The 18,111-nt window shown below is 39.7% G+C and overlaps 1 protein-coding gene across 3 annotated transcripts in view; it reads left to right on the top strand.

Moving 5' to 3' along the window:
• Positions 1 to 17,779: 17,779 nt before the first annotated feature.
• The window catches only part of LOC114054319 (transmembrane protein 241-like), a 170,157-nt gene continuing 169,825 nt past the window's right edge, over positions 17,780 to 18,111 (top strand). For all 3 annotated transcript variants that reach the window (XM_027877535.1, XM_027877534.1, XM_027877533.1), the window contains exon 1: positions 17,780 to 17,932. In XM_027877535.1, coding sequence (XP_027733336.1) covers positions 17,861 to 17,932 — 72 coding nt within the window. In that variant the 5' untranslated portion in view covers positions 17,780 to 17,860. The remainder of the gene's footprint in view (positions 17,933 to 18,111) is intronic.

Genomic DNA, 18,111 nt, shown 5'->3' with positions numbered 1-18,111 from the left:
GGGGTGGGGCTTGAGGGAAGAACAGTATGATAAGCCCCTGAAATCTAACCCGGGCCCTTTGCACTATGGGCACCTATGAAACCAGTATTACAGGGACTTCAGCATCTACTTTTAAAATTGATTGCAAGGATGCTGGGAATCAGTGGATAGGGAACTGGCCCTCCAATCACGAAAACTTGAGTCAGCCCCCTCCTCTTGGCACCTACTGGCTTTGTATCCCTGGACAAGTCCCTCTACCTCTGTGCCGCACACAACAGTCCATACTTAGACATTGCAGAGTAAGACTGGTAGCTGTTGTTTTCTTGTGGGATGTCCCCTATGCCAGACAACACTGGGGTCTGCTCCAAACCATTCCCAGCCTGCAACCCCACTGCAAACAAAACAAAACAAGTATTGGAAGGAATCCTTCTTCTTCCACCACTCTCCACTTGGCAATGATGCAAAACTGGAATAAGCTATTATTTTTCTCTAATCAAGTCATTGTGTGACTGTGGTATGATGTATTTGGAATTAGAAGACCTAGTTTTAGCACAGTATTTTGCCACTTACTATCTGTGTGAATTTGAGCAAGGCCTCTACCAGGCTGTGGATGGGGAAAAATGATGCTTGACCCACTTTCCCAATTTTTGGGGGGGGGAGGAGAAATCATGTGAGATAATAATAACTAGCATTTCACATAGAGCTTTAAGTACTTTTGCAAAGTGCTTTATAAATAGTTTCTCATTTGATCCTCACAACAACCCTACTAGGTAGGTGCTATTATTCTTCCCATTTTATGGTTGAGGAAACTGAGGCAGAAGTTAAGGACCTTGACCAGGGTCACACACCTAGTAAGTGTCAAATTTGAACTCAGGTCTATTCCCATACGAGGCCCAGCACTCTGTGCATTATGGCACCACCTAGCAGGATGCCATACTCATTATAAGCTTGAAGTTCTATCTACATAATCATCAACTCCTTTATTCATCATATCCATTACCACAGTGGGTTCTGTACTCATTTTGTACTCATTGTCAGTATGCCTGTGCTTGTAAGCATGTGGGTGTGCATTTCTCTTTTCAGTATTCATCTTCATCTTTGTATGTCTGTTATCTCTGTCTCATTGTGCTTTTGCCAAGTTTGCCTTTGGCTATGTCCCCACATATAGGTATATATACCCCTTCTGGATCCCTGTCTTGTCATGGCAGAGGGACTTATGTAGCTCGATGAAATTATGAGCCATGCCATCCAGGGGTTACCCAAGATGGACAGGTCATCATGGAGAGTTCTGACAAAAGGTGATCCACTGGAGAAGGAAATGGAAAACCACTCTAGTATTTTTGTTAAGAATACCCCATGGATAGAGCAGCTAGGTGGCACAGTGGATAGAGCGCCGGCCCTGGAGTCAGGAGGACCTGAGCTCAAATCCGTCCTCAGACCAAACATCTGACACTAGCTGTGTGACCCTGGGCAAGTCACTTAACCCCAATTGCCCCCCCCAAAAAAGAATACCCCACGGACAATATTGAAATGATCAAAGATATGACACACAAAGATGAGCTCCTAAGGTCAGAAGACCTGGGAAAGAGCAGAGGACAAGTACAAGTACCTCCAAAACTAATGAAACAGCTGGGCCAAAGCCAAAAGGAAGCTCAGCTGTGGATGTGTCTGGTGACAAAAGAAAAGTCTGATTCTGTGAAGATCAATATTGCATAGGAACTTGGAATGTCAGATCTATGAACCAAGGGAAACTGGATGTGGTCAAGCAGGAGATGGAAAGATTAAACTGAAATCTTGGGTGTCAGTGAACTCAAATGGATGGGAGTGGTTGAATTTAATTCAGGTGATCATTACACAGACAACTGTGGGCAAGAATCCTTTAGGAGAAAGGGAGTAGCCCTCATAGTTAATAAAAGGGTAAGAAATATAGTACTGGGGTATAATCTCAAAAATGACAGAATGACATCTGTTTGAATCTAAGACAAATCATTCAACATCACAGTAATACAAGTCTGTGCTCCAACCACTGATGCCAAAGCGGCCAAAGTTGATTCATTCTATGAAGACCTACAACATCTTCTAGAAATAACGTTAAAAAAGAGACGTCACATTCATCATAGGGGATTGGAATGCTAAAGTTGGAAATCAAAAGACAATTGTTTTAAGAATGACTTTGAGTGAATTAGTTGTTTTGTCTACTATAAATACTCAAATTAACTATAAAGGACAAATGAAGACACTATCTGCATTCAAAGAAAGAACTGATAAATAGAAGTATGTATAGAATAATTTTACACATATATACCTATTTGTGTCTAATGGTAGCCATCTCTAGGGTGGGGGGAGGGTAAGGGAAGAAAAAAAAGAAATTCACATTATAATTTTGTTGTATATTTGAAAGAAATAACAAGTTGTGCATAGTAGATTTGCAGTTTCATATACAATCTTTTTTTGTACTATGTTACAGAAATGCTTGTTTTATTCCATAAATTAAAAAAAAAAACCCTATGCTAGGTGGCACAGTGGATAGAACACCGGCCCTGAAGTCAGGTGGACTTGAGTTCAAGTTTGGCCTCAGACACTTACTAGCTATGTGACCTGGGCAAGTTACTTAACTCTGCCTCCAAAACAAAACAAAACAAAAACCCTATGGGAATTTTAAACAGATAAAACAGACTCAGGGTGGATAAGTGGCTTGTTAAGCTTGACACAGCTATTAAGTGCCAGAAGAACTATGTACAGAGGTTTGCAATATTTTAGAGGAGGCAGCAACAACAACAACAACAAAAACAAAAACAAACATTTCAAAGAAAAGATGAACAAGAAAGAAAAATGACTGTCTGATAAGGCTTTACAGATAGCTGAGGAAAGAAGGAAAACGAAAGATAAAGAAAAGATGAAGGGAAAGATATACCCAACAGAATGCAGAATTGAAATAGAGGAAAAAAGAGAATGGGAAAGACTAGATCTCTTCAAGAAAATTAGAGATATTAAGGGAATGTTTCATGCAAAAATGGGCATGCTAAAAGACAAAAATGCTAAGGACTTAACAGAAGTAGAGAACATTGAGAATAGGTGAAAGAGTATACAGAAGAACTGTACAAGAAAGATCTTAACATTATTGATAACCACGATGGTGTGGTTACTCTTCTAGAGTCAGACATCCAACAGAATGAAGTCAAGAGAGACTTATGAAGCATTGCTAACAATAAAGCTAGTGGAGATGATGGAATTCCAGATTAGCTACTTAAAATCCCAAAAGATAATGCCGTTAAAATGCTGCGCTCAATATGCCAGCAAATTTGGAAAACTCACAACAGTCGCCACTGGATTGGAAAGATCTGTTTATGTCCCAATTCTAAAGAAGAACAATGCCAAGAAATGTTCAAATTACTGAACAATTGCACTCATTTCACATGCCAGCAAGGTTATGCTTAAGATTCTGCAAGCTAGGCTTCAGCAACATGTGAACCTAAAATTGTCAGAAGAGAAGGCTGGTTTTAGAAGAGGCAGAGGAACTAGAAACCAAATTGCCAACATTTGCTGTATTATGGAGAAAGCAAGAGAGTTCCAGAAAAACATCTATTTCTGCTTCATTGACTACATTAAAGTCTTTGACAGTATGGATCACAACAAAATGTGGCAAATCCTCAGAGAGATGGGAGTACCAGATCATCTTACTTGTCTCCTGAGAAATCTGTATGCATCCAAGAAGCAAAGATTAGAACCAAATATTGAACAACTGATTGGTTTAAGATTGGAAAAGGAGTATGACAAGACTGGATATTATCATCTTAATTATTTAACTTATATGCAGAGTACTTCATGTGAAATCCCAGGCTGAATGAATCAAAAGCCAGAATTAAGGTTTCTGGGAGAAATATCAACAATTTCAGATATGCAGACAATTCCCCTCTGATGGCAGAAAGTGAAGAGGAATTAAGAAGCCTCTTGGTGAGAGTGAAAGAAGAGAGTGAGTATAAAAGCTGGCTTGAAGCTTAACATAATATATATACATATATATACATATATATTATAGTAAAATCTTGACAACTGGCCCCATCACTTCCTGGCAAATAGACGGAGAAGAAATGGAAGCAATGTCAGATTTTATATTCTTGGACTCAAAGATCACCATAGAGGGTAACTGCAGTCATGAAATTAAAAGACACTTGCTCCTTGGAAGGTGTAAGGTCTGGAATTCTACTCTCTGGGGAACCCTATAACCTCTCCCATAACCATGGGATAAATTTGATACCAAAGGAAGAGGCCAAGAGGCTTCAGATTAATTATAGGTGTTTGATCAATCATTATAATTACTTACAAATAGGGGCAATCTGGGGCATACAGTAGATCCCCACAAAGACCCCCCCAAAATCCCCAGACAACAGATAAGGGGAAGAGGAGCCATAGGGTGCTTCACTGAAGATCAGTGGATATTTGGGTTTTTCTGCTTTGTTAATGTTTTGGCCAATATTATAGTTTATACTTAGTACTGAACCCAGTTCTCAGATATCCAGGCATTTATCCAGTACTGTTGGGTAAATGCCCAGGCACTCAAGCTTGGGTACTGGTCATGTATTAGTCATGTACCAATCACAGTATCTAAGTTATGATTCAATGTCTGAATTATGGTTCTTTAACAGGTCACCTGTCTGGGCTTCCACCTTTCACAGAATTTAAGTTTATGGCTTTCTTACTGTGTGTTATGGCTTTCACCAATTGGGACCCCACAGAAGGAAAGCTATGGCAAATCTGGACAGCATACTAAAAATCAGAGACATCACCTTGCTGACAAAGGTCCACATAGTCAAAGCTATGGTTTTTCCAGTGGCAATGTGTGTCTGTGAGAGCTGGACAATAAGGAAAGCTGAGAGCCACAGAATCAACAAATTGTGGTGCTGGAGAAGATTTTTGAGAGTTTCTTAGACAGGGAGGAGATCAAATCAGTCACTAGTTAAAGAAATTATTTCAAACTATTCATTAGAAGGTCAAATACTAAAGAAGAAGCTTAAATACTTTGGCCACATAATGAGAAAATAAGACTCATTGGAAAAGACCTTGATGTTGGGAAAGATTGAAGGCAAAAGGAAAAGGGGATGGCAGAGGATGAAATGGACATATAGTGTCATGGAAGCAACAAACATGAGCTTGGACAGACCTTAGGAGATAGTGGAGGATAGAAGGGCCTAGTGTGCTATAGTCCATGGGGTCACAAAGAGTTGTCCACAACTGAACAACACAACAACAACAACATTAGAAAGGCATATACAACTGCCTAAGCACCTTCTGTTAATATTACAATTAACAAGGGGGGAAGGGCAGAGGCCAGTCAATATTTAACAACCAGTTCTCAAAAAAAAAATACACAAAACATTCTTTTAAGTTTAATCTGCACTATTAGCTATTTTAATCTGCACTATTAGTTAATTATCTGAACCCCTCCATTTTCTAAAGTCTGGACAATTGACAAAAAACTTGACAATAAATTATACCTTGATTTGTTGGGCTTCAAGGTGTAAATGCTCATACTGAACATTTAACAATTGGCTCTCGCTAATTGGTTCTGCATGCTGGCATGGAAGGTATATTTTCTCTATATTTTTTCTTAGAGATTTAGAATTTACCCTTATATTTTAAAGAAGCAATAGTATGAAGGTGCACATGTTTTCATATTCAGGGAGTGTACAATACTTGTCCTTGGCAAAAAGTTACTGGTATTTCTACAAATCTGTGTACAACATCTGTGAATTCTTGTTTGGGGAAACATGTCTAGGAGAGGGCCAGCAATGTGGGAATAGAGGCTTTCATTTCCCTCTTTTCTTTTTGCTATATATTATGTCATTTGGTAATCTCCTCAGCTCTCCAGGGCTCAATGGTCATCTCTACGCAGATGATGCCCAGATCTATGACTATCCAGCCAGAGTCTCTCTCTAGGGTCAGGCCTAATCAGCTCTTTCTTGGATATCTTGAACAGGATGTCCTCTAGGCATCTCAAATTCAATGTGACAAAAACAGTCAGCTAAATAACATTTATGAAGCATCTACTATGTGCCCTGTGCTAAGCACTGGGGATCTGAAGAAAGACCAAAGATAGTCCTTGCTCTCAAGGAGCTCACAGTCTCATGGAGGATATGACAGGTAAATAACTTTGCACAAACAATCCACGTACATGATAATTAGAGAAAATCAACAGAGGGAAACTATAATAATTAAGGTGTCCTGTAGAAGATAATATTTTAGTTGGGGAAGCCGGGAAGCAGGAGAAGAGGAGGGGGAAGGGAAAGAACATGTCTATATCACCTACTACGTTTAAGTACTTTAAAAAAAAACCAAATATTTTGTTATTTGATCCTTCCAACAACATCCTATAGTAGGTACTATTATTATATTATATTTATTATATTGTTATACTAAATTATATTATTTTGTAGTTGGGGAAACTGAGGTAAATAGAGGTTAGGGAACTCACTCAAGGCTATACAGCTCGTAAGTGGCCGATTGAATCTGAACTTGGGTCTTCTTCTTGCCCAGGTAGGGAAATGGAATATCTTATGAGAGGAACAGCTAGGAGGCTGGTATCATAGGATCAGTGTACAGAAGGTATAGGAAGGCTAGAAAGATGAAGGGTAAAGAGAGGCAGCTTATGAAGAAATTTGAACGACAAACGTGTTTGATTCCAGACTGATAAAGAATCATTGGAGTTTACTGAGCAGGGGGTGACACGGTCGGATCTGCACTTTAGGAAGATCGCTTTGACGGCTGAGTAGAGGATGGATGCCGGTGAGGAGAAACTTGGGGCACGCAGACCAATCAGCAGGCTATTTCAGTAATATTGACGTGAAATGAGGAGGGTTTATATCAGAGCAGCGGCATTATCAGAGGAGAGAAGGGGGCATCTGTAAGAGATTTTACAAAGGCATAATTGACAGGCTTTGGCAACAGATTGGATTTGGGGAATGAGAAAGTGGGGAGTCAAGGGTGACGCCTCAGTTGCCAGCCTGGTGACCGGGAGGTTGATGTTGCCTTCGCCAGTAATAAGGGAGGTTTGGGAGGGGAGGGTTTAGGGGAAAAGATAATGAGTTCAGTTTGGAACATGTTGAGTTTAAGAATTCTACAGGACATCCAGCTTAAGAGGCTCAATAGGCAATTGGAGATGAGAGACTGGAGGTCAGCAGAGAGGTTAAGGCTAGATAAGCAGATTTGAGAATCATCATCATAGTGAAGATAGTTGAATCCAGGAGAGCTGATGAGATCACTGAGTGAAATAGCATAGAGAAGAGAAGAGGGGCCAGAAAAGAGCATCACAGAAACTTAGCTTTAGTGGGCACGTCCTAGAGGAAGATCCAGCAAAGGAGACTGAGAAGGATCCATCAGACTGCTAAGAGGAGAACCAGGAGAGAGTAGTATCCTGAAAACCTAGAGAAGAGAGAGCCTCAAAGTAGAAGAAGGTGATGGACAGGGTCTACAACACCTGCTGTAGATGAACTCCTCTTTTTTTAGCCATAAAAAAGAGGAGATATTGATAGTGGGCATTGATAGATCAAGCGATGGTTTTTTGAGGAGATACAGGCATGTTTGTAGGTGGTAGGGAAGCAGGCAGTAGACAAGTATAGATAGAAGTGAGTAAGGATGATGGAAGAGGCACTCTGCTGGAGAAGATGGGACAGAATGTGCTTGTGTAGAGGGCTTTGCCTTGGCAAGGAGAAGGGTCACTTCAATAAGTGAGACAGGAGTGAAGCTGGAGATGGGGGGCAGAGGACATCTGGGAGACATGAGCAGAGGAGGAGGGAAGAAGAGGGAGATCCTGAATGGCCACACTTTTTCCAATGAAATATGTCAACTTTTCAGCTGAGAGTGTGGGGTAGGGAGAGCTATGGAAGATTTAAGGGAGAATTAAAGGGTTTGGAAGAGCCACTGTGGGATGGTGAGTCAATTAGGGAGGTGGAAAAGGATTGCTTTATTGCAGTAGGGGTCCAGTTGAGATTATGTAAACATCAGAACCCTCCCCCTTTCTGAACTTCCTTATTACTATTGAGTTAGGCTCACAAGCTTGAATGTCATCCTCTGTCCCTCACTCTCACTCACTTCTAGTGCATCTGTGATCAAGTCTTGTCATTTTTATCTTCAAAGTGTCTCTGGTATGATGAGAGCCCTTTTCTCAACCCGTAGAACAGCAACCATAGTTCAAGAGCTTATCCAATCTAGCTTGGACTTGTACAACAGCTTTCTAACAAGCCTCCTTGCACAAAGTCTCACTTCCCTTCAATCCATTCTTTACAAAGCTCTCAATAATATTTTTTCCAAAGTGTAGGCCTGATCATTTAACTTTTCCCCACCTCCCATGAGCACCAATGGCTCCCTCAGCACCAAGATCAAATATAAAGTCCATCTTTGGTATTCAAAGCTCTTCATAACCTGTCCCCTTTAATCTTTCCAGTCTCCTTAACCTTTACTTTCCTTCCCATAACATGATTCAGCTAAATTGGCCTATGTGCAAGCATCGCCACCTCCCACTCCATGACTTTGCTGGCCGTCCCCTGTGCCTGAAATGCTCTGCCTTTTTGCCTCAGCATTTTGATTTCCACAACTTCTTTCGAGCTCGTCTCATTTTTTTTTTAATAGGAGGTCTCCTAGGCCCCTCAGTTGCTAGTGTCTTGCCTCTGAGGTTACCTTCTGTCTACTCCATATATATCTTAGTTTTTACTTAGTTATTTAGATGTTGTCTCTCCCATTAGAATGCAAACTCTTTGAGAGCAGGGACTGTTTTATGCCTTTCTTCGTATTTCCAGCACAGGGTCTGGTGCATGGTAGGCATTACTTAAATGCTTGCTGATTGACAGGTTATTTTCTGAAGGAATGTCAGTGAGGTAGCATCTTATAGTGGAGAGACCACTGTATTGGAACTCAGGAGACTTGGGTTCTAATCTAACATTTTCTACTAAGTAGCCATGTGATCTTGGGCAAGTCATTTAATCTAAGTATTCCTCAGTTTTGTCCCCTGTAAATCGAGGGGATAGGACTAAATAAACTCTTTTTTTAAAAAATTAATTTATTTTGATTTATCAACAATCACTTCCATATGCTTTTGAGTTTAAAATTTTTCTCCCCCTCCCTCCCCACCACCCTCCCCAAGATGGCACACAATCTGATATAGGCTATACATATACATTCCTATTAGGCATATATTCACATTAGTGATGTTTTAAGTAAGAATTAGAACCAATAGGAGAAACCACCAGAAAGAGGAAACAAAACTCAATAGGAGAAAAAAAATAGCAAATAGTATGCTTTGATCTGCATTCAGACTCCATAGTTCTTTCTTCTCTGTGGATAGCATTTTCCATCACAAGGCCTTTGTAGATGTCTTAGATCCTTGTATTGCTGGGAAAGGTTAAGTCTACCAATATTGTCATCTCACACCGTGGCTGTTACTGTGTACAACCTTCTCCTGGTTCTGCTCACTTCACTCAGCATCAGACCATACAAGTCTTTCCAGGTTTTTCTGAAATCTGCCTGTTCACTAGATAAACTCTTAAGGTAGGTTTTTTTTTTCAATCCCCTAAATCATCCAATACAATCAGTTGCCAGGTTCTTTCCATTCCTCTAACATTGCTCTCTTCTCCACTTTTATGACAACTTCCTTAATTCAGACCCTGATCCCTTCTTTCTTAGACTATTCTAAGAGCCTTCTAAATTCTCTTTATGTCCAATCATTTCTTTAAATTCCTACCTTACAACAAACTTCCTAATGATCTGGGTTCTCCTCCATTTGAAGCTCTAAAGTAACTCTCCTTTGCCAATTAACAGAATTTTAATCTAGAAATTCTTCTGCCTGGGGCAAGAAAGTGGCCTCTGAGAGAGAAGCACTCTAGGAAATTTGGGAGTGGCAACTTGGTAGCAGTAGCTTGCTCTCCCGTAATGAAGCACACTCCACCCCATCCCGTGTTTGACCTATGATAAAGTCCCATTCACCCTATGCTAATTACAGCTTTTTCTATCAATAACATTTATGATCCTGACTCGTTTGTCCTTCATTCTTGAAGAGGACCAGTGACTCCAGAAGGTGATGTCTTGATTTGCAAGTGAATTGTTTAAGTGCAAAGTCACTAGCCTCTCTCCTCCAGAGCCATCTGAGTCTAGTGGCAAGATATAGATCAGGATGACTGGAGATGGCCCAGATGCAGTAGGAGACTTTGGCCTTTTTAAGCTGAGGTCTTTACCAGGTCTCAGTTTGTTTGAAGCAACACCCAATTAATGATTTAGGTTAAGTAAGAAATGAGGCAAAAAATGGCCTCTTTTATCTACTTAAAAAAAAATCAATCTGGGAGGGGACAGGGTTTCTGACCAGAATAGAAACTTCCTGACTCATATGACTCATATAAAGTAAGGTAAACAGAACTAGGAAAATAATATACAGTATGACTACAACAATGTCAAAGGGAAAACAACAAACATAAACTAATTTAAACTGAGGGCCCAGAAACTATAATGATGAAGCTTGGCCCCAACTTTGTCATTTTCCCTTTCTGTCATATTAGGCAATCTGATAGGTGTGAGGCAGTACCTCAGAGTTGTTTTAATATTTTTATTTAATATTTAATATATTTAATATTTAAATTAAATTTATTTATATTAATTTTTATATATAATATATAAAATTTATATTAATTATATAAAATTTATATTAAATTATTTATATTAAATTAAATAAAAATGAAATATTTAAATATTTAATATTTTTTAAAGCATTTTTTCATATGACTATAGATAGCTTTGATTACTTTTTTTGAAAACTACCTGTTCATATCCTTTGACCATTTATCTGTTGGGGAATGACTTGTATTCTTATAAATTTGTCTCAGTTCTCTATATATTTGAGAAATAAGGCTTTTATGAGAGACATTTGCTCTAAGAATTTTCCACAGTTATGATTATTGTATATTTCCCCCCATCTTATTTTTATTCCTTTATCCTTCTCTTTCTCTCCTTTCACTCTGTCCCTCCTTAAGTGTTTTGCGTCTGACCACTGCCTCCCCTAATCGTCCCTTCCTTCCATAACTACTACCCCCTTCTTTTATTCTCTTCCCTTCCTACTACCCTGCAGGCTAATATAGATCTCTATACCCAACTGGGTGTGTATGTTATTCCCTCTTTGAACCAATTATGATGACAGTAAGGTTCAAGTGTTGCCTGCCATGCCCCTCCCCCCATTTTTTCCTTTACTGCAAAAGCTCTTTTGCGCATGTTCTATGTAAGATAATTTACTCCATTCTGCCTCTCTCTTACCCCCAACAGATCCCTCTTTCTCACCCTTTAATTTTGTTTTTTAGATATGATCCCATTATAGTCATCCTTTCTCAACCCTTAATTTTATTTTTTTAGATACCATCCCATCATAGTCAATTCATACCCATGCCCTCTGTTTAAAAATACTGTTTCGAACTGTCCTAATAATGATAACATTCTTTTTAAAAAAAATAGTATTTTATTTTTTCCAATCACATGTAAAGATACTTTTAACATTCATTTTTTTAAAATGTAGAGTTCTGAATTTTCTCCCTTTCTCCCTCACATCCCCCCTCCCTAAGATGGTAAACAATTTAATATAGATTATATATGTGCAATCATGTAAAACATATATTTCCATATTAGCCATGGTGTAAAAAAAAGAAACAGATCAAAAGAAAAACACTACACAAAAAAGAAAGTAAAAATAATATGCTTTGATTTGCATTCAGACTCCAACAATTCTTTTTCTGAATATGAATAGCATTTTTCACCATAAGTCCTTTGGAATTGTCTTGGATCATTGTATTGCTGAGAATAGTCAGGTCATTCATAGTTGATCATCATACAATATTACTACTGCTGTTATTATGTACAGTGTTCTCCTGGTTCTGCTTACTTCATTCTGCATCAGTTCATGTAAGTCTTTCCAGGTTTTTCTGAAAGCATCCTGCTCATCATTTCTTATAGCATAATAGTATTCCATTACATTCATATACTACAACTTATTCAGTTATTCCTCAATTGATAAGCATCTCCTCAATTTCCAATTCTTTGCTACCACAAAAAGTGCTGCTGTAAATATTTTTGAACAAGTAGGTCCTTTTCCTTTTTTCTTTTTTTAATCTCTTTGGGATACAGATCTGGTAGTGGTATTGCTGGATCAGAGGGTATGTACGATTGAATTGCCCTTTGGGCGTAGTTCCAAATTGCCCTCCAGAATGGTTAGATCAGTTCACAACTCTACTAACAGTGCATTAGTGTCCCAGTTTTCCCACATCATCTCCAAAATTTATCATTTTCTTTTTCTCTCATATTAGACAATCTGATAGGTGTGAGGTGGTGCCTCAGAGTGGTTTTAATTTGCATTTCTCCAATTAGAGCATTTTTTATATGACTTGTTCATAATGATAAAGTTCTTAGGAGTTACGAACATTATCTTCCCATATAGGAATGTAAATAGTTTAACCTTATTGAATCCCTTATGATTTCTCTTTCCTGTTCCCCTTTTTATGCTTGAGTCTTGTATTTGAAAGTCAAATTTTCTATTCAGCTCGGTCTTTTCATCAGGAATGTTTAAAAGTCCTCTATTTTATTAAATATCTATTTTTTTACCCGAAGAATTATACTCATTTTTGCTGGGTAGATGATTCTTGGTTGTAATCCTAGCTCCTTTGCCTTCTAGAATACCATATTCTAAGCCTTCTAATCCCTTAATGGAGAAGCTGCAAAATCTTGTGTTATCCTGATTGTGGTTCCACAGTATTTGAATTGTTTCTTTCCGGCTGCTTATGATATTTTCTTCTTGACCTGTGAGCTCTGGAATTTGGCTATAATATTCCTGGGATTTTTCATTTTGGGATCTTTTTTAAGAGGTGATTAGTGGATTCTTTCAATTTCTATTTTACCTTCTGGTTGTAAGATAACAGGGCAGTTTTCCTTGATAATTTCTTGAATGATTATGTCTAGACCTTTCTTTGATCATGGCTTTCAGGGAGTCCAATAATTCTTAAATTTTATCTCTTGGACATATTTTTCAGGTCAGTTGTTTTTCCAATGAGATGGTTTACATTTTCTTCTATTTTTTCATTCTTTTGATTTTGCCTTATTGTTTCTTGATATCTTATTGAGTTATTGGCTTCCATTTGCCCAATTCTAATTTTTTAGGAATGATTTTCTTCAGTGAACTTTTGTACCTCCTTTCCCATTTGGCCAATTCTACTTTTTAAGGAGTTCTTTTCTTCAGTGAATTTTTGTACCTCCTTTTTCATTTGGCTAATTCTACTTTTTAATGAGTTCTTCTCTTCAGTAAATTTTTGTTCATCTTTTCCCACGTGGCCAATTTTGCTTTTTAAGGTGTTCTCTTAAGGTTTTTTTTTTTGTGCTTCCTTTACTAAGCTGTTGACTCTTTTTTCTTGATTTTCTTGCATTACTCTCATTTCTTTTCCCAATTTTTCTTCTACCTCTCTTATTTGATTTTTAAAACTCTGTTTTGGGTGCTGTTCTAGGAATTCTTTTTGGGACTGACACCAATTCACATTTTTCTTTGAGGCTTTGGATGTAACTGTTTGACTTTGTTGTCTTTTTCTGAGTTTGTATTTTAATCTTCCCTGTCACCAGGGGACTTTCTATGGTCTGGTTCTTTTTTTTTTTTTATTGTTTGCTTACTTTTGCAGACTATTTCTTGACTTACTTTTATATTAAAGTTGGGCTCTGTTCCCACAGTGGAGGGGGCACTGTCCCATATTTCAGGTTTTTCAGGCTGCTTTTTTTCAGAGCTATTTCTGGGGGGTCTGTTAGTTTTTAGTACTTCCAAGGTGGTTTGATCTAAGGAGAAGTGTGGTGACTGCTCTCCCAGTCTGTAAGCGACTACAAGTACTCTTTCCTGCCTGGGAACTGTGACTGGGGCCCCTGTACCCATATTGCCGCAGGCTCTAGGGTGCTAGTGCTCCTCTGCCTTGTCCTGCAAATGTGACACGGAACTAAGTATGGGTAATGCAACAGAGTCCTGCACCCAGTATCAGCAAAGGGTTCCCTGTAATCTCCTTCTGACTAGTTGTCTGACTCCCTTACTGTTTGTGGGCTGAGAGCTCTGTAGATTCAATTGCCTCTAAGGCTTGCTGTTGGCTTGCTGGGCTGTGGCCTATCCTCCATTCTCACCTCTGTGAGACAGACCTTTCCTGTCAACCTTCTAAGTTTTCTTGGGCTGGAAAACTGTTTCACTCTGTCCTTTTGCTGGTTCTGCAGCTCTAGAATTCATTTTGACGTGTTATTTTAAAGTTCCACAAGGGGAATTTGGGAGAGCTCAGGTGAGTCCCCTTTTAATTTTTTGTTACATTGCTCTCTGGGAGGGCAAAGGAAGACACACTGGGAAATGTAGCTGACATAAAAACCAAAGATATTGATAAAACACCATTAAAAAATGTCTTGACTTTGGTATTACAAGGCCTTTCACAATATGCCTCCCCATAGCTAGTCTTATTTCATTCTAGTCCCTTTCAGGTGCTATTCTCCTTCCCCTGTTTCATTTGTGACATAACCCTCACTTTCCCTTCCTTTCCATCTTTTAACCTTCCCCACCTCCCCCAACAGGATCATAGGATCTAGGTGAGAAGGCACCATAGACAACATCTAGTCCAAAATTTCCTAGTCTTCATTGTGTCAGGGACCCCTTTGTCAGTTGGGTAAAGCCATTGGGTTCCTTCTCAGAATAATATTTTTAAATGCACAAAATAAAATATATAGGATTACAAAGGAATTAAATTGTATTACAATTGCATTACAAATTGAATTATGAAGGAATTGAAATTGTATTTCAATAATGTTTAAATATAAATTTTATCAAAATATTTTTTTAAAAAGTTCATAGATTTCAGGTAAAGAATATTTCATCTAGTAAAAACCTCTCATTTTACAGGGAGACATAAGTCCCCCTCACTTGAAAAGGGACTTTCCTTACTCAATTTCTAGTAATACTTTGACTTTGCCTGGTTCCTTCACAGTGTACCAAAAATTACCTTTATTTCTGTATATATCATAAATGCACTAGAAGAAGCAGCTGGTAGTGGGAATGATTGCTGGACTTGGAGTCAGGACAATCCTAGGTAACTTCCCTTTTTTGGACCTCAGTTTAATCTTTAAACTGAAGATAATGATACCTAAAGTATTTAATAATAGGTAGCATTTATAGACCACTTTACAAATATTATCTCATTTGATCCTCACAACAACCCTCCGAGGTGGGTGTTGTTGTAATCTCTATTTTTCAGATGAGGAAACTGAGGCTGACTACTAAGTATCCGAGGCAGGACTCAAACTCAGATCTTCCTGAGAGACTTGCCCACAGAGTTCTTGAGTCCTGTCTCAGAGAACAAAACCAAGAGCTGGGAAAGAAAGAAATCTTCATAGTCTTCCCAAACAGGTTGGTTGGGGTGGAAATTCTTTGTTCAAGAGCATTTCTTTCCTTTTTTTATAGAGTCTGATGCCTAAACTCTCAAGCACGAAGTAGTCTCTACTATGCATTTCTACAAGAAATCTGCCAATGCCTCTGTTTGCTGGTATCTCTTGGGAGGGACATTCTGTGGGATTCTGGGAAGGAAAGATTCCCTGGATTGTCAAAGGGTTAATCTGGTGACAACCCAAATTCAGTTTTTTTTTAAGTCAATGAGTCCAGAAACACTTATTAAGCATCTAAAATGTGCTGAGTACTATGCTAAGTGCTGGGATATAAAAGTAAAATAAACAAAAATCCCAACAACAACAAATCCACAAAAAAACAACACAATGTTGCTCTCAAAGGAGCTCACAGTCTAACGGGAACTGATAGCGTGCAAGATATTTAACCTCTGTTTGCCTCAGTGCCCTCATCTGTAAAATGGGGATTATAATAGCGTTGAGGTTTAGAGGTTTTGGGGTGCTGGGACCCCAAAATCATGACATGTAGGTCCTACCCAAATGAATTAGACCCAAACCTTCTTTCAGCCAAAGACTAGGTTTATTAAAGATCTGCCATATTGACCAGACTCTTAAGGAATCTGAATATTTGTGAGCTATTGGCTAGATTGTAAAAATCTAAGCCCTTGGCTAGGTTCTCCAGGAATCTGAACACCTTAATGAAAGTAAGATGAATCTTGTACACAGAAAGACTGTGAGAGGGATCCAGGAGGGGAGAATCTTGATGGGAGTGACTGGTAGAATGGAGTTTAGATAGGATCGAGAGTGGGAAATGGCCTGGGCCATCAGCAGGTAATAGACAATGGAGGGCTAAGCTAGGTTAAGGGTAATAGAGAATTGGGAGATGGGGCTAAGTATATAAGTATATATAATGATAGGCGAGTTGATAGGATTATCACCTCAGGCAAATGCCAGAGACTTTATTGATCAAGTGGGAGAATTCAAGGAGAATCCAGGAGACAAGTGGGACCCAAATTCCTTTTTGGGGTGAGGGGCAAAAGTCTTCGCTTGGTCCTGTACTCCATCATTAGCACCTACCTTCCAGGGTTGTTGTAAAGATCAAAGGACATAATATATGTAAAGCACTTAGTATTGTACCTGGCACATAGTAGGTGCTATATAAATGTTAGCTATTATTGTTATAGCCTGGGGTTCCTGTTATCCCTCTTTGGGAAAACCTAGCCGTGAATTATTCAGTTATTATTCAGTCACTCTTGATGATCCCATTTGGGCTTTTCTTGGCAAAAATACTAGAGTAGTTTGCCATTTCCTTCTCTAGCTCATTTTACAGGTGAGGAAAGGGAGATAAACAGAGTTGAGTGACTTTCCCAGGGTCACACAGCTAGTAAGTGAGGTCGGATTTGAATTGAGGAACAGAAGTCTTTCTGACTCTAGGTCCTGCACTCTATCCACTGAACCACCCAGCAGCGGGCTGTAAATTATACCTAAAGTTGAGTTTTCCTTGATTAACTCTAGGGATAGGGGAACAATCAAAAAAAGGTAATGACCCCTTCCACGTGGGCCTCCCAGCATCATCTTGGTCTCTGTGAGTTCAAAGTCTTGATGGGATGGGGACTGGGGGCTCTGAGTTACATACATGTTACTTTAGTACAGAAATGATTATAAACTTCTTGAAGGCAGGGATTTTGTTCAGTGGTGTCTGATTATTCATAACCCCAAGGATATTGGAGTGGTTTGCCATTTCCTTCTCCAGCTCATTTGACAGATGAAGAAACTGCGGCAAACATTTGCACAGGGTCACACAGCTGGGAAGTGTCTGAGGTCACATTTGAACTCAGGATGGTGAGTTTTCCTGACTCCAGGCCCGGTGCTCTGTGCACTAAGGCGCCACCTAGCGTCCAAGATGGAAAACGACCCGCCCAGGGGAGCAGGGACTGGGTGGGTACTTTTCATCTTTATCTCTTTAGCACAGAACCTTGCACCTAACCGGGGTTTCCTGTTGAACTGAATTAAACTGCAGGGGTTTAATGACATTTATACAAATTACATGCTCAGATGGGGGGCAATTAGGGTCGACCTAGCTCTCCCCCTTCCCAGCCCCAGCTCTTTTTCTACAGCTGGGGTTAATTTGCCTTCATCTAGGAGAGCAGAGAAGCTGCTCCCCTTCTCCCGCCCCAGACGGCTGCGGGTTCCCCAGGTAAGCAAATCAAAGCTCTTTCAGGGCGGCTCCAGCGCCGGTAAGCGCATTCCCAGGACCTCTACAGGGGGCATGGCCCCTTTAAGGAGGCAGAGCCCGGGGAGGGCTGTCCCTTCTGCTTATTGGAGCCCAGGCTGAGCAACGTGTGTCTGTCGTGGCATCTTCTCCGGGTTGCAGATTTCAGCGCCCTGGCTTTTGCAGAGCCCCGTAGGAAGCGATCCCAGCGCTCTTACCCATCTGCTGCAGAGGATGCTTTGACAGATGCATACAAAGAGACCGTTCCCGGGTCTCACTTTCTGTGCCTTCTACCTGGCCACCTACCTCACGAACAAGGTGAGAGAGAAGGGCGAGGTCGTGGGCGCGGGATGTCACTTTGCAGGGTCCCTTTGGGTCCTCGCGGCCACCCCGGGATTGCTTCTGTTGCTGCAGACCTTGGACTCCTTAGATAACTCCTGCTTTGTTTTGTCATTTTTAGTTAGAAGGGCAGTTCAGTCACCTCCAAGGCCCCTACC

The sequence above is a fragment of the Vombatus ursinus genome, unplaced genomic scaffold, assembly GCF_900497805.2.
Source record: "Vombatus ursinus unplaced genomic scaffold, bare-nosed wombat genome assembly UNPS02014812.1, whole genome shotgun sequence".
In the NCBI taxonomy this organism is placed as follows: domain Eukaryota; kingdom Metazoa; phylum Chordata; class Mammalia; order Diprotodontia; family Vombatidae; genus Vombatus; species Vombatus ursinus.
Note: the sequence above shows the minus strand (reverse complement) of the source record. Positions and strands in the feature narration are given on the sequence as shown.